The following is a 17,474-nucleotide window of genomic DNA, read 5'->3' on the forward strand; positions in this document are numbered from 1 at the left end:
CTTTGTTTCTGCCTATACTTAAGCAATAATAACATGTTTCCCCACTTCATAGATTCCAAGTGTTTTTGTTTAGGCTTTCTTTCATGGCTATCATGGGTGTACTAGTATTTTTGCCAACTTGACACAAGCTAGGGTCAGCTAGCTTAAGAAAATTCCTCCATCAGATTGGTTCAATGAGCCATTTTACTGATTAATGATTGCTGTGAAAGAACCTATACCACTGTGGGAAATGCTATACCTGGGCTAGTGGTCCTGGGTTGTATAAGAAGACAGGCAGAATAAGGCATGGAGAGTAATCCAGTAAACAACATTCATTCATGGCCTCTGCATCAGCTCCTGCCTGCTGCAGGTTCCTGCCTTGAGTCCCTTGGTGATAGACAGTAAGCTTTAAGGTGGATTAAGCCTTTCCTCCCCAGGTCACTTGTAGTTATAGTGTTTATCTCAGCAGTAGAAAAGTAAATTATGGGGCTGGAGAAATGGCTCAGTGGTTAAGAGCACCCGACTGCTCTTCCAGAGGTCATGAGTTCAATTCCCAGCAACCACATGGTGGCTCACAACCATCTGTAAAGAGATCTGATGCCCTCTTCTGGTGTATCTGAAGACAGCTACAGTGTACTTATATATAATAAATAAATACATCTTTTAAAAAAAAAAGAAAAGTAAATTATGTAGTAGGCCTCTGCCTTGAAAGAGTCCCCAGATGATTCTTCCTACCTAAGACCTTTCATGGACTAAGCATCAACTGTCCTCTTGCCTTTAGGGTGTGCCCAGGAGCCTGTTTTCTGTCAACTTGCAGACATAATGGAAAGCTCATCTTTGTATTTCACATGCTCCCTATACCCAGAAGCTCAGGTCTGTGACAATGATGTGGAATCTAATGCCAAGAACTGCAGTCAGATTCTGCCCCGCCAACCAACAGCCCTCTTCCAGAGGAAAGGTAAGTACTATGGTTTTTGATGGGCTATCACTCTGTGAGGTCAGAAATGGTACAATTCACTTCCTTTTAAAAATAATATTCTACACACACACACACACACACACACACACACACACATGCAAGTGACTATGAATGTTTTAAAAAGAGCAAAGAGGGATACATGGAACTGATCAGAAGGAGGAAAGAGAAAGGAGAAATGGTATTATATATTATATATATATATGTTATATGATATATAGTATAATATATTAATATATTATGTTATAATCGCAAATAACTAATGTATACATATATATGATTTATATGTATATTAGTAAATATATAGGGATAGATAGATAGATAAACAGTAAGATTATCCATGGTCCTTCAGAGATGTGAAGTCATTTCATCTCATTTGTACCAGAATTTTGTGCAACTTGTGTACACAGAGATCTCAAAAACAGTGATTTTTATACTGCCACGGATGCTCTATCTCTTCAAGGGCAGTGATTATGTCATTTTGTCATTATAATGGTGATGTCATTTCTTTCACCCTGTTCTCCCAGCAGTTTCTTCTTCCATTGTCTTTGCCAGGGCCCTTCTCATGTTTGGAGGCCCTCAGTTTCTCCTCAAATTTCAGACGACACAAGACTGTGGAGCAACTCTATTTTGTAGGAGCTTCTTGATTATGTGTTTCTCTTAAGTATAATCTGGATCAGTCACTTTTAGTGGGACTGCTCATATCAATACTCCTAGCCCTTTGTCAGAGGAGTCTCCCAGTGGACTCCTGAGTACACATGCTAGCAAGGTAGAAGAGTATTGGATCTCTGGGAAGCCTATATCATGTTCTCAAATTTACTGTAGGGTCTATGTATCTACTATCCAGGAACACTAAGATACATTCTCTTCTGGGTTTGGAAGAGATTCAGAATAAATCTTCCATCTTTGTCCCTGTGAGGAGGGCACTTAGTCTACTCTTTTCTCTGGAGATACAGGAGTGCAGAGGCAAATACAATCCTGGTTGCTTCATACAGAGTAGTAGAAACTGCCTTCCTAGTCTTCGGAGACAAGGTTCATTCCTCCATAGGCTTCCTAGATCATGGGATTGTATGTTCCATCTCTCTCAGATTCTCATTTTCTCCATAGGATAGAGCCTTGTCAAGAGTTCCCAGCATGAAACCCTGGGTCCCATTTCAAGCATCTAATAGTGATTCATATTTGTAATTCTAGAACATGGGAGGTAGAGGCAGGGGATCAGAAGTTCAAAGACATCCTTGGCTAAATATTGAATTCAAGGTTAGCTTAGTCTACACAAGAGCCTATCTCAAAAATCAACCAACCAAATAGAATCTCCTGAGTCTTAGTCTACTCATGGGCTCTACTCATTATCCATATATTTTAAAAAGTATAATACTTTTTTATTTGTTTTCTCTGTGCAGTTGTGCTGAATGACCGAGTGAAGAACTTTTATACTCGCCTGCCATTCCAAAAGCTCTCAGGGATTTCCATCAGAGACAGAATCCCCATGTCTGAAAAACTCATTTCCAATGGGTAAGTTGCCGAGTTCTACCTCTAAGCTTATTATTAAGACAACTTGGGTTCCACAAAAAGGTTGTGTCTCAGCCTTTAAAGGAAACAGAATACCAACAATCCAACCCAAAGCTAAGGTTGTAGGAGATAACCAGATCACAAATCCTCAATGAAGGTAAATGACATTAAGTTCTGTATCCAGTGCTGAGCCTGCAGTCTGCTGAGGGAGCTCAGATGTCCTGAGCAGTCTTGTCAGAAAATAAATGTGATCAAGATTGTCATAAACGTCTTCTGTGGAGTCTTTCAGTGCTGTGTTCAGAGTCTGGAAAGCAAGTACAATTTTTAACAGAGTCTTTGCTTACAGGAATGCTTACTTATTACCTCTACAACCGATTGTTTACTGGAACATGTTATTTCTTTATTGGCTTTTGTGCTAGTTGTTACAACTGGGGTTGAAGTCCTCTCAGCACACTTTTTCCACCTCACTTTTCAGAATCCCCAAGTATGCTTTTGCCTAGCTGCAATCCTGGCCCTGTCCTGGACCTCCAAAATTTGAGGTCCTGGGAGGAGACTAATGAATCAAGATTTAAAGGAAAATCCCTAGTGAGTCTTTTATATTTTAGTAGTCACTGATCCATGAATTGCTAATCTGTGAAATGCTGTTGAGTTATGGAATTGTGTCACATTGCTGGCAACTAATTGGCATTTCTGAGAACAGAGCTCAGAAGATGGCACAAGCTGTTTTGTCTTGAGATCCAGCTGGACATCACCTTATTAAGGGAGGGGATAGAAGCTAGATGTCACCATAAAGGGAGAGGGGATAGAAACCATATATATTTTGTTAGAGGTCACCTTGCTGATCTTGGTACTGGGACAGGAACTGGTAGGACAGAGCTTATGATCAGCTACAAAAGCCTATAGTCCAGGTTGGAACTTAACAGTAGGCTTTAAGGAAGGGGAAACAATAGGTAGGTAGGTAGGTAGGTAACTGAGCAGGGATCTAGGACAGAGAAAGCCAGGGAGATGACTTAACATTTTCTTGGAAGAGATGCACTGGAAAAACTACCAAGTAGAAACAAGGTTTAACACTGGGATATGACTTAGACTTAGGAAAAGACAGCACAAATGAGTCAGGATCCTGATACCAGAAAGGACCAAGAAGTTAAGCAAGCTCTCAGGAGTCATCAATGATTGATCAGATCAAGACATAGGATCAAGGCAGGGGAATATTCAGAACTGGGCTCCAGAGCATTGACTTGAGGTGCTAGAGCCCTTTTGCCGTGAAGCCACAGGTGGGGTCTTGTAGCTACACTGGCGGATGAACAAGGATGACCCTAGAGAGGGCTTGACTGAGTGAGTAAATTAATGAAGGACCTGAAGATTATGTTCCTGAGAAGAGAGTAGAAATTGTCTTCAGGGAGCTAGAACTCCAGTGCTGGCCAAAGCACCCACACTTTATGTGCTCACCACGAGATCTGATCCCCTCAGTTTGAGTAATTCCATTCCTTCTGCACAGCAAGATCTGGGTGCTCATGGGAAGCTTCACATATGTCTTGTCTTCTCACTACAGGTTCTTTGAGTGTGAACGCCTCTGTGACAGAGACCCATGCTGCACTGGCTTTGGTTTTCTAAATGTCTCCCAGATGCAAGGTAAGACTAATGAAGGAGGCATCCCCCATCCCCAATCTTACACCTCAGTCTAAAAACATTCATGTTTATGATCCTATATGGTCCTTAGCATCTCCTCATGGGATGGAGGAGGTTAGCCTCATGTGCTGTAAGGAAACAGGGGTTAGAAGAAGCTCATCACTATCAAATTCACATCATAGCTGTTCTGGTCTATGATCTACCCACCTCATATACACACAGGTCTATCTGATCCTGGGGACCATCCCTCCTTGTTTCCATACTTCATTTATATCATCTACTGTACTTTCAGAGCTATACAGACAGCATTGTTGGTTGAACTTTAGACATATCACATGATCTATATTGAACACTCACTCAGTCACTTACTGATGGTTTGATTCTGAACCAATGATGGTTTGATTATAATCTAGCAAGGTCTTAGTTAGCATCCTCATCTGTAAACCAGACCCACTGAAATGATACCCACAGATCCAGCTCATTTATTCTATGCATGATTAACAGGTTAGGAGAAGCTACTTCCTTTCCTGGACTCATAGATTATTTACAAATGGTGGATCTGCATTTGTTGGTAAGGCCAAGTCCCACCTAGAATATAGTACAGAAGTCCTAGTATCTATTGAGCAATGGCTTGCAGAATCCTCTCCTCTCAGTTTATGTTTCTCACTGCCCTACCTTCCTGGACTCCTATGTTCACCTCCAGGAGGAGAGATGACCTGCTTGACTCTGAACAGCATGGGGATTCAAACATGCAGTGAGGAGAATGGAGCAACCTGGCGTATTTTGGACTGTGGCTCTGAAGACACTGAAGTCCACACCTATCCCTTTGGATGGTACCAAAAGCCTGGTGAGTAACCTGCTCTTGGCAGATGTGTCTGCTGCTGACCATATTCCAAGCCTGCAGTAGGATGTCTTAGGATCAGGAAGATTAGTCAGAATTCACTGGGTACCAATGACAGAAAAGGGTTCTATTTAATTTAAGAAGAAAAGAAATGCCTTGGAGACTGCTCTTAACTTAAAGGATCTGATTACCAATCAGATCTCAGAAAAGATGGAACAGTTCGTGGGTATAATTAGCTAGGGTATATAGTCTGCTTCTTCAGTTTGCCACTTGTGGTTGCTTCAGAAGGACTGCTCATGGTATCCTATAGAAGCCTTGCATTCAGGGTCAGGTTGTCCAGAATAGCATATGAATGGCCCCACTGCTGGAGGAAGAAGGGAATAGCATGAGTAGAGGCTTCAGAAAACACAGAAGTACTAGAAGAAAGGAGGCTGGCTTATCCTTTTTAGGTCCTTTTGCTGGACCAACAATGAAGTCAACAGTTGTCCACACTGCAGTGATTCTTTGGACTCCTTGCTGTGTCAATGTTTATCCTCTGTCAGGATCATGCGCTATATGGCAGTGCCACGGAACAGAAGGAAGGGGCAGCCTGTGAATGTTTTCAGGCACTTAAGTTAGGATTTCAGGAAAGGACAGCCTGTGTGGGTCATGAAGGCAAGTGGTTGCATTATCTAAGACTCATTCCCAGGTCTGTTTTTGGAGAATAATCTGAAATCAATAAAGAAAAGGGTGGATATTTCTGTGTCTGCTTAGATAAAACTACACTCACATTTGGCATTAGCATCTTCCCTCCATAGGACAGGCTAGTCTTTGCAGGACTCATACCACTTCTTGGTTTCTGTCAGTAGGACAAGTGACTGAGGCTCACAGGTCCTATCAATCTAGGATCTGGGTGTCTATAGTGTAGACAACTGCATGGAAACTAGGAGAGGCTAGCCATCAGATTGTGTCCCAGAAGCAAACTCACGAAGATGTCTCAGAGATGAAAATATTGTCTCAGTAATTTCAAACTATCAAAAGTAACAGAGCAGAGACACTGAACAAAGGATCAGTGTCCCCAACCTGACACATCAGTCACTTCCTTTTCAATTCCATTTCTGAGTGAATCTAGACAATACTGGCTGTTCTTGACACTTCCCTAGAAACTAAGGTTATGTAATGGTTGCTGTAACTGAAGTCATAAAGAAGTGGAACTTTGGTCTCCATATTCTTCATACTGTAAGACCACCATTTTCCTACCTAGTTTGGGCATCAAGAGAAAACAGACATTCTTCTTGTGCCTGTTGTATATCAGAAACATGTTAGACTTACACGAGCCTTGACATTTTGCTTTATGGGAGCTTAGTGGAATAACTTACAAGAAACTGAGTCATCAACTAAAAAAGGTTAACATGATAGCAGCTCCTGGTGTGATCTTTCTTGTCCAAGCCATGTTATAACTAAAGGATACACTTTGGTTTCTAGGGCAGAACTTCCCTTAGCCTTGCTCATGTATCTATATGTTCTTTAACATTGTGGCAGTTAGTATGGATATGATTATTTCCACGCTAGAAGACATCTCCCTGCTAATCACTTGATTTGTCATGATTTTTCGGTTGGGTTTTTCTTTTCTTTCAACAGCTTGAATTATCTTAGGAAAAATATGGGAGCTGTATAATGAAATTGCCTCTGTAGACTTATATTTCCATACAGAGACATCTCTAGGCAGTACCTTAAGGGACAGGGAGGAGAGGAACATGCTTGCCTAATACATTAGTTCTATATGACCCCCATGAACAGGAGCAAGCCTTAAACTGCTTCAGAGCTATGCTCACCTCAGGCCCTCTTCATTTGTCCTCTCACCTTTTCACCCCACCAGCATCTGGAAAATACCACTTTCCATTTTCATTTGACTATGGAAGAGTTGGACAGAAAGAAGCTTAAGCAGTAATTCATTGGTTCAGAATGTGATGGAAGTCAGGCCAAGCTGTGTCAACATCTTGACAGGCTGGCAAGGAGATCCTAAGGTACTCCTGGTTCCAGCAGGTTCCAGCTGCTCTGGTACTTTTCATCTGAGAGCCTGGAGTGTTAGTGTCTTCCAACACATATTCTGTGGCTCAGGGTAAGACTCAGAAGTCCTAACCAGAAGCCACATGGCAGACAATGAAAAGTCTTATCGGGGCTGTCACTCAACGGCAAGTACTGCCACGTCAAGAACTCTGTGGTGTGACATCCTGGCCTCTCTCCATGAGGCTTTCATGCTGGAGGCCAGCACTTTGGAAGCACTATCTCATTAAATCCTCATTCCCCTGCCAGAGAAGAAACAAGAGAGGCAGGGAGGCTCAAGGGTAAATAGTAAATGGATGACAGACCTGGGAACCAGTTAATTTTACCTCTTAAGGTGCTATGTCACATGGCAGAGTAAGAATGATCCTGGTTTCCTGACATCCAGGAACTCTCAGTCATAAAGGAGCAACAGATGCTGAGGAGGTAAACCCTTGTTGCTGGGGTTCCCACCTTTGCTGGACCATCCAAACCATTACTGATTGTTGGTACTGCTGTGCTGTGTTGTTCATTGAGGAATGGGAAAAGAACAGAATGTTACTGTTTTTCATAGGTATATCTTATAAAGAGCAGAGTGAGCATGTGTAAATAGTTGTACCATAGCGGACACAGCTTACAGGAAGTCTGATTGCAGAAAGTATTGTTGAAAATGAAAGAAAAGCCACACTTTTCTAGTCCTTGTCTTTGTATCAACTAATCACATATCATAGCAGAGAAGAATCTATAGAGGGCTAGGGAAGGTGCCACTCATAAAGACAACACAAAATCTTCAGCCTTGAAGGGTGGGCCTGCTCCTAACCACCTTCATTTAGTCCTTGCATAAGAGACACGTGCTGAGGAATTCTGATAGAGAGAAGCTAGTAGACTGAGCCTGCTAGAATCACAAAGAAAAATGTCCCTTTTTAAACGCTAGCTGTCTGCGGACACAATTCTAAGCATGCATATGGCATCAGGGCACTCTCTGTGAGGATAATTCCTTTCCTGTTTATGGAGGACATGCATTCACTGACCAGAGAATTAAATCACAGCATTGACACAGGCAGGTGTTGCTGAGGCAAGTCCTCTGGATGAACAGGTAGCAGACTATAGAAGGGAAGGGAGAACTGCTCTTTTACGTGGATCATGCCAAAGAGACTTCAAGAAAAAGTGAGTCTGAGATAGAAGATAGATGACAGGAAAGCAAAGAGTAGAGCCAAGAGAAACATATGTTCTCCTCCACACCTCACAGCATTAGCAAAGAGGGCTGCATATCAGTCATTACATCCTAACTTCATTACCCTCACTGTTCTCACAGAGGATAAAACAAAGCTGAGTCCTCTCATGTCCAGGAAAAAAAAAAGAGCACAGAATCACCAAATTGGTCCCCACAGTGCCTGTAGTAATGGGCTTGCTGATGTTGCTATCCTCAAGTTCATGCAATATCTGGTGTTTCTTAGCACAGAAATACAGAAGCTCAAGCCAACTTTATAGAAGGAAGTGAGTTGTTTATAGTCCTCCCGAGCAGTAGGACCCAGAAAAGAAGCGTTTGTGGTGTTCAGAAGATCATGTGTATGTGTGCAGGACATAAAATTTACTCGGGTCCACATATCATAAGCCCAGGGCTTCCTGCATAGGCAGGAACAGGACCTGATAGCCACTGCATCTTGAAGAAACCCCCTCCCACCCCGTTTGTAAATTCACCACATGAGCTACAGTGGGGCCACACTTGGCTTTGTTCACTAAATCAAATGTGTCTTCTTAACATGACAATCACCACTTTGGGTCCTTTCTCCTTCTAGGCAAGGTCCTCAAAGCCTGTTGAAGTTACAGACACAAATGAGACATTAGGAAGGGAATGACAGTCTCTCCTAGTTATCTTTGGAACCCACACAGATGGTGCCACATTCACAGAGCAGTTAACATGTCCTCCATCCTCCCTCCCATCATACCAGCATGCTCACACTTATCAGGCACTATGTTCCTACCATTGGCTAGCAGCGAGCGTTCTCTCACCATGGTGCCTTCTATCTATTCACAAGTCAATGGTGTAAGGCTTATTCTATCCCTTACACCCAGACAAGATGAAATTGGAGTTTTTTTTTCTCCAGCACTTCTGACATGAAATGTGTAGTCCCATCTGTAACCAAGATCCCAGTTCTCTAGACATAAGCTGGGTGTATACTGATTCTTTCAGTTCTGATGTGACCTGAAGTCTAAGTCAGAACTCAGAACCTATGCAATGGGTACAATTTCCCAAGCTTCCCCACTACCTCCTAACTACATACGAACTCAGAGCCTCCTGTCATTCCAGGCAACTGACTGTAAGTTAAGAACTTCCATCTCTCCTCCTTGTTGTCCAAAAGTTTGCCAGAATAGCTCATGGAATACAGGTAAACCATTAGCTCTTATTCATAGTTTACTAGGACAGATTCAACTTGGACTGGGCTATGGTGTAACTAAGAAGTAGAGTGATTCTCTGGCAAATGTAAGTCTTGGGTTCCATCTCTACCAAGGCAAGCAAACAAAAACCAAATCCTTACAAGTCAGTAGCCATGTGGAAAACAACGTGGAAAATGGGATAGAGGGATCCCTTGCCTATCCTGGCTATGTGCTCACTAACTGTGGAGCTTTTCAAACTCAGCAGCTGAGGAGCTCTGTGCCAGGAAATAGGATAAAGTCCTGCTGCACAAATCTTACTACCAGCCAGTGTCATGAATGCTTGCTATTTCCCCTGAGGTCAATACTCAGACTGACCATGGCTTGTTTCATGCCACTAGAGTACAGCTGCAGGCAGATCTAGGCAGCAGTATGTACACGTGGGTGCTGAGAGCTTTGTCTCAATCATCTGTTCTCAGTTCACATGCTTCAGTTGTCCCTAGCTTTTCTCCAGAACTACGTATAATACAAACAGCTCTCTGTGGATTTCAGCATAGTTTCTGGAACAGTGAACCCAGATAACAGGAAGTAGACATTTGGATAAACACCCTCAGAGGATGACCAGAGTGTTTCCTAATGGTTCTACACTTGGGTTCCCTATTCTGAGCTTCTTCTGGGGAGGGACAACAAAATAGAGTGTGACTGGAGTCCAGATACAGGCCTGGTATAAAGACGTATAGGGGGGAAGTTGAAAGCAATTGTGGGTTTTCTGTGTGATGTTTACAGTATGGGAGTGTGCATTCTCAGTTCAGAGGTTGGTATAAGGAAACCTATTGGGAATATCAAGTCTCAGGCCTATCCCTGGGCCCTGGAGTTGGATCCTTGGAAGACAGGTCCCAGCACAGTATTACCTGTTGTTACCAACCCCTAAGGCAGCTTTAATGTCAGATAAAGTTTGGAAGCTGACATCTGGAAATGATATCAAGAGATGATTCCAGGAGAGTGAAACAAAGGGAGAAAAAATGTTGTGACTGAAGGCTTGGAACCTTGAGAGGCTGGGGATCTTAGTTCAGTTTATGTGGTTACCTTAGAATACGGTGACTTATAAGGAAATATCTCTCACAGTTGTAGAAGTAGGAAGGCCAATTAATGCCAACATGCTAGCATCTGAAGAGGATCTTCTTGCACTGCAACAGGGTAGAGGCAATGCGCGGGAAGGAACGAGGTGAGAAGAAAAAGCAACACAGTAGAGACAGCAGCTTTTAAAACAAGATTGCTTCCAGTATCAGATTCAGTGGCCACACATACCTCCTCAACTCCTCATCCTCACCACACCATTTATCTATTCGTGAAGGTGGGAACCCACAGACCTGACCACCATTCAAAAGTCCTACCTATAGATGTTCATAGAGGCAAATGAACTTCCACAAGAGTTTTAGAGGAAGCATTCTAGTCATAGCAAAAGGAATAAGACAGGAGATAGAAATGGGGGAGCCATGCAGGACTTTTGGAACCAGTCTAGAAAAATGCTCTAACCTGAGAGACATGAGAATGAGTATGCCATTATGAGGGGGTAAATCCTCTGAGTGAATAAAACACGAATTTGCTGACTGCTTACTGTATTTCTTAAGCTGCTATGACAGCCCCTATGAGGAAAAGGAGTTCAGGGCTTGGTCTTCTTTAGGTCATTTAAAGAAGGAGGAATAAGGAGACTTTGAGGATTTAGACATGGTAAATGAAGGGAGAGGAAGGAAAGAGGCTAGAGTATTTCTTTGTCATCTAGATATAGGGTATGCAGTTCCTGAGTTCTTACATCATCTTCACTATACAAATACCAAGGCCAGGCATCAAAACCAGATGACCTGTCCCTGTGCACTTCTTCCTAGTGATATATCATCTTCAAAGCCAACTCTGTCCAGGTATCCCCCTCATGCAACTTGCTATTTATCATTGCCATTTATTGATCTCTTGTGCCCTGTTTCTGTGGCACACATTATATATTAGGTTGCTTCCTGTACTCCCACAGTGACCTTGGTAATAGATAATATCACCTCCATAGTACAGATGAAGCTGAGGCAGATTCAGAGGTTGCAATGGCAGACCATGCCATGAGTGAACAGTGCATGCCACTCCTAGATGGAAGCTGTTAGGCAGTAGTGAAGTATACTGAAACCTCTTTATCCTGTGTGGCAGTAGCTGAAGCATGGTTTGGACAGAGCCTTTCTGATCCAGGGTCATAAGAGAAGAGGTCATCATGTTCCTCCACCCCTGGCTCATGCTTTCTTGCACAGACCTCTAGATTCCACCACTGCCCTGCACCTCTGCTGTTGTCTCTGTAGCTAAAATACTGCCTTTCCTTCTTTCCAGCTGTGTGGAGTGATGCTCCCAGCTTCTGCCCATCTGCTGCCCTGCAATCACTCACTGAGGAGAAGGGTAAGTTCACTGTCTACCTGATCATTCTTGGGAGAATAGCATCTCTCTCCACTTCCTTTTTATTCCTATTCCTTTGGACAATGAGTAAACATTTAAAGGAATGCACTGTTACATTCATAAATTCTAGAATCCGTGGATCAAATACACTTCCAGGTATGCTAGGCACCAGAAATGTGCACTGTCCATAGATATAAATGGCAGGAGTGCATACATACCAGCTCAAAGGATCAGATGGAGTTTTAGCCTGATGTTCTCCTTGTCCTGTCTTAAGTATATATAACCCTTCCAGATACTCTAGACTCACACAGTCCCAGGCAAAGCCAGAAGGGTAGTGTTGTGGCCTCAAATTGAAAAGGCAGTTGTTTGTTTATTGGGGCAAGTGAGCTGTAGCTTACAGCTACTGTACAGGGGGTACACTAGATACTGAAGCTATGCCCCCTACCCAGGAATTCAACCAAGACTGAGGCAGACCATTCTTATGTTTGACACTATGGCTATGACTGAAGTCTAATAATGTCAGTCAGTGCCATTAGTCTGCTTCTTACATTCAAAGCAGTTGGCAGAACAATCACACAACATGCACATCTAGACTTTTTCTCAGCATCCTGTATTGGGTGTCTGCTGCACACTTGATCAGGTGCTACTTCCCTGAAATACTATGAGGCAGGTATCATTATTGTAATGTCATAGGTTATAAGGCTGTGACATAGAACAGATGACACCCAAATCCTCACTAGAGATCTATGTCTAAACCAAAACCTATTCTGATTTGTGTCAGAGTAGTGTGTGAACATTGTTGGGCTAGTCAAAGTGTCCTAAAGAATTGTGACACATGCACATGCACGAGCAAACACACACACACACACACACACACACACACACACACACACACACACACCCCTGTGCCACCTCTATTCTACTTTCCTTTCTCGTGCTGGAGTCACTACTTTGAATTCTTATGTCTCTATGTTGTTACTCTTGTCTCTGCATTTCTACGTTACATGCAGATCCCAATGCTACTCAGTTTGTCCATTTTAGAACCACCTCCGCTGCCAGCCCCACCCCACCTCCTGCCAAACAAGAACTAGCTGACACACTGCCTGGCATATTCTAGTTTTATGCTGCTCTGCATGTCCTGACATACTTCTATTTTCTCTACTATAACTTTGCAAGTCCTCATTGGTTTTTATCCATTGTGGTGTGTGTATATTTCCAGGCTGCTACTGAGTTCTCTAAAGCATACATCAACTTGCAGGTCTTTGTGTGGTCATCTGCTTCGTTTTTGCTTTCACATGACAGCTTTCATGACAGTCACAGTTAGTGGTGGACAAATAGTTGAAGATTAGTATTGTGTTGACAGTGGTGGTTGTCCTACCACCCCCAAGTCTGCTAATGTCTCTCTGGTTTGGCATATTTGATTTTTGTGAATCTTCATCATTATAAAAACATTGGGATGAATGAACACTCAGAGCTCCTTCTGAAGGCCAAACTGTTTACAGAGCTGATTCTCCAAAGAGGGATTTTTTATACCAGAAAAAAAAGGTGATATTTTAAGATTTGACTCACATTGCCTAACTGCCCTCAAATACTTGTTCCTAGCTTTTGGCTGTGAATTAAAGTGGGATTTTTTCCCATATTATATACTCATCATTCTAAATTATTATTATTATCAAAAATAAGCAAATTTGTAGGAAAACAGTGCTTGGGTGTATAAATGTCAAATATAGCTGCAGATGTACAAATCAAACAATAGCAAGTGTATAATGCTTGTTCTGTTTGTGTTGCTGAGTCTTAACACAGTCACAAGAGAAAATAACGAAAATAATATAATTCTGAGTGTCTCCATCCACGTAGTCCACAGCTCTGTGAAGATGTTTCCAAGGCAGAGATGATGTCACAGTAATTTTAAATGTGCCTTCAATTAGATAGATTCAAAGCTGTCTGGGCAGGGACTCCCATCTGCATGCAGAGTTTGGGATTAGGACTTCAATGTGGGTCAGAGACAAGGTTTGATTCTGCCTTCAGTGTTTTAGCTTACCATTGTTTTAGTCTGATTCAGACAAGTGTGTGTGCGTACGTGCGTTTTGTGTGTGTGTGTGTGTGTGTGTGTGTGTGTGTGTGTGTGTGTGTGTGTGTGTGTGAATGAGACTCTTGTATACTTTCCGTTCTGGGAGAAAAAGAATTATGAAGTATTTAACAATCATTTGATCATCACCAGGAAGATAGATGATAACATGGTTCATTTTGAAGTGAGCAGACTGGGGATCTAATGGGTTAATGGCTGAGCTATGAGCCCATACCATCTGGCTTATCTAGGAGGTAGAAGAGATTTACTTTGATTGCATTTCTGGAGCAGGTTAACAGAGCTTAACTCTTGAGTCTAGGTCCCTGTAAAGATCTTATCTCTTATCTTCCTGTCTCAGTTGTGTTTATTTGCTTTTGTTTAATGTTGTCATTTCAGTCATGGACCACCTCTGATTAAAATGAGGGCTCACCTGAAACTCAGAACCCAAGTAAAGTCATCATGAGTTAAGATGGTGGTTTTCCTGTGGAAAATATGTCCTTACAAAAAGTGTATGGTGTCAATTTGAAGTGTCAGAGACCATAGAAATGGACAGGAGTGGAGTGTGTCTGCAGGAAAACTGACAGTTTGGCACTTGATATTCAAAACTAAGTATCTGGGGAATTGAGGGATGTGGGAATGGCTAGGAAGTTTCTTATGTTATCAATGATAGGGGATCATCCGCTCACTAGGAGCACCTGCAGCAAATGGTAAGCATTTTTCTGTAGAGACACACTAAATAAGAAGATCTCTATGATTTCAGGTGTATCTCACAGTGACCATACAATAAGAAGGTGCCTTCTTCCCCTCTTTCTTTTTGGAGAAACAGCTGGTTTTTCACAAAAGATATTAAGTGGGGAAACCACACAGTATAAGAACATATAAGAACCAATAAGACACTGAACAATGGCTGTTGCTACTATGTTACAGGATGAAACTGTTTGATGCTGAATTCTTCCTTCCCTGCAGAGGCCATTGGGGTTCATCAAAGCTTCAAAGTCAGCAATTTCTGCTCTGCTCCACAAAGAATAGATAATGGCACCTTGGCTTTGGCTGCCAGAAAGTCTTTGCTTGGCTTCTAAGCTGTTGTGGTGTCATTTTTCTGTGGACCTGACTTCAGGGAGGAAGAGTGAGGTGGATGTGAGGCCAGCTTGTGTCACAGAAGTGAGATTGGAATACTAAAGTACCAAATTACAAAAGCCGTTGCTATTTGCCTCACAACCCTGAGGGGTATAGGACACACACCCCAGCCTCCCTTACAGCTCCTCTACAGTTGGGATGAGAACTCAGAAAGGCGAAGGAGCCAAAGAACTCTCTAGTTCTTATTACAGAAGTATGAATTAGGCCCCTGACTAGCCTGAGCATCTCAAGGGGCATGCACGCTGCCTTATTATTCTGCAGTTGTGCCCTCTTAATTAAAAAAAACTGTCTTGTGATTTCTGGAAAGAGCACTGAGTTTGGTGCTTTTTCACCTGAGAAAGGTAAGGGTTAGGACAAAACCCAGCTTAGATCTCCTGTCTGGCCAGGCCAAACCACATTTTGCTGTGTTGACTCAGCACTGCAATACTAGGACCTCTGTTTATAAGAATTTTAATGCTTGAAAATGCTCTGAGCTCTGTGATCTAACATTTTTCCTGGAGTTGACCTGAAATGAGGAAACTAGGATAGTTTAAAATGATTCTTTGTCTATATATAAGGAACATCTTCAAATGTATTCTAGTCTAGCTTTTTAAAAGCCTAGTTAACATTAGGAAGAAAAGACACGAGGAATGAGTAAATCAACCCAATTAGCATATTCATGACTTCATTTTCTTTTACCAGCTTTGGAGGAGAAAGTTTGAAATCTATTCTCTTAAGTCAGGCATGGTGCATATGCATGTAGTCCAAGCACTGAGGACAAAAGATCAAGAATTTCTAGGTCAGTCCAGACTACATAGTAATAACTTTTCTCAAGAAGTAATAGTACTGAAAATGATGATGATGATTGATGATGATGGTGATGACACTGATGATGACATCAACAAGAAGGAAATTCTTGTTCTTAGCAATTTGAAGCTTACTACATTACACAGTAGCTCTCCAGAACCTCCTTCCTCCACATTATACACATGTGTCCTTATGTGACATGATACATAAACATATATACCAAGGAATAGTCAAAGGAGACTTGCTAAAGGCATGCAAGTACCTCACCTACCTAGGCCTGGCCTGAAAAGACCACATGACAGGCCTCTCAGGACTATAGTCCTGGAGCAGCCCTGGGAGACTCAACTTGCTCTGTCCTCTCTCCTAGTCCCAGCTTTCTGCTCTGTCCATCTCTTCAAGGCTTCTCTGGTTTATAGAGGGACAAACTGCCATGGAACAACCTAGATGGCAAATATTTTCCACATAAATGCTGTTTGGCCTTGGGAAAATCTATTTTCATGGTGTGGCAGTCGCATTCATGAATCCTGAGTTTGAATAGTGATATGGTTAAGCTGAGGCTGCTGTTTTCTGGTGGGGCCTGGTCTGTTTGTCACCAGCTCATAGAAGAGACTCTATATCACAGTGAGGCAGAGCCAAAGGAGAAAATTCTATGCTGGTCCTGCCACAGACCTGGACTGGAACCTCTGTAACCTTTAGTTGTCCCATGTTCTTTCTTCCCAGACCTCAGTTCCTCATACTGTAAGAAGGATTGGTTTAAATTAAAGAAATTTTGTTAGCTTTCCTTTTATTCCTGTCCCTGTGACTTGTGTAGAGCAGGCAAATATGGTGTCTAGACCCAGATCATAGGATTGGGGGAGGCCCATGAAGCCTCAAACCTCAGGGGACCCTCCTTGCCAGCCAAAGCTTTCTGTTTCATGGAAGATATCTGGTGTGGAGTTAGATTTAGATTTTGTAGCACTAAAGGGTCACAGTGTAAGAATGACCACAGATAACCAAGACTGGCAGCAAGGAAGCCCACTTTGAGTCTGTGAGGAACATTTCCCAGGCAGTAGAAGGTAGATTGGACATAGAAGCTGAGAAAAAATAATAGGGGGAAGGTCTTATCTAGAGGTTACTAGCCTATTTTCCCCAGCTACAACATTGGTACAACATTACTGTCTGTGGGGAATAGAAGGAGGCTTGGGATGATAAGTAAGCTGTCTATCACTGGGACAAAGGTAGCTGAGAAAACCATACTTTAGGAAGAAAGATTGGGTTCAGCTCATTATTTCAACCTGTGATCAACTATTCAGCCTGTTATCACTTGGCTTCACTATCTTCTGGCCCATGGTGAGATAGAAAGGAAGAGAAGGACACCTTTCCTTTATGCCAACAGTGGCCATCTTAAAAATAGAAGGAAAAACACATTTCTTAACAGTATCATGTATTAATCTTCATAACATTCAAACTAAAAAATGAATATAGAATTTAAAGATCATTACACATAGTCACCAAAGGAGTACTCCTGAAACTCGACAGGAATCTTCAAATTTAATCCAGAATAAATAACTAAGAATGTTTTTAGGAATCAAAATAATGTACAAAGACTGCTAGAAACAGATGTCACAATGTGAAATAAGATAGCCTTGGTTTAAGTTGTGTGGGAATAAGCACAACATTTAACATTCAATATCAAGAGATATTTGACAAAGAAGAGGTACATACCATGGCAGTGACTGATG

At 42.2% G+C, this 17,474-nt stretch overlaps 1 protein-coding gene across 2 annotated transcripts in view; it reads left to right on the top strand.

Annotated features, from left to right (window-relative positions):
* The window catches only part of Tg (thyroglobulin), a 184,898-nt gene that overhangs the window by 69,172 nt on the left and 98,252 nt on the right, over window positions 1–17,474 (top strand). For both annotated transcript variants that reach the window (NM_030988.2, NM_001270783.1), the window contains 5 exons: window positions 761–937; window positions 2,356–2,467; window positions 4,017–4,096; window positions 4,797–4,940; window positions 11,700–11,765. In NM_030988.2, coding sequence (NP_112250.2) covers window positions 761–937; window positions 2,356–2,467; window positions 4,017–4,096; window positions 4,797–4,940; window positions 11,700–11,765 — 579 coding nt within the window. The remainder of the gene's footprint in view (window positions 1–760; window positions 938–2,355; window positions 2,468–4,016; window positions 4,097–4,796; window positions 4,941–11,699; window positions 11,766–17,474) is intronic.

Source organism: Rattus norvegicus, chromosome 7, assembly GCF_036323735.1.
Source record: "Rattus norvegicus strain BN/NHsdMcwi chromosome 7, GRCr8, whole genome shotgun sequence".
Taxonomy (NCBI): Eukaryota; Metazoa; Chordata; class Mammalia; order Rodentia; family Muridae; genus Rattus; species Rattus norvegicus.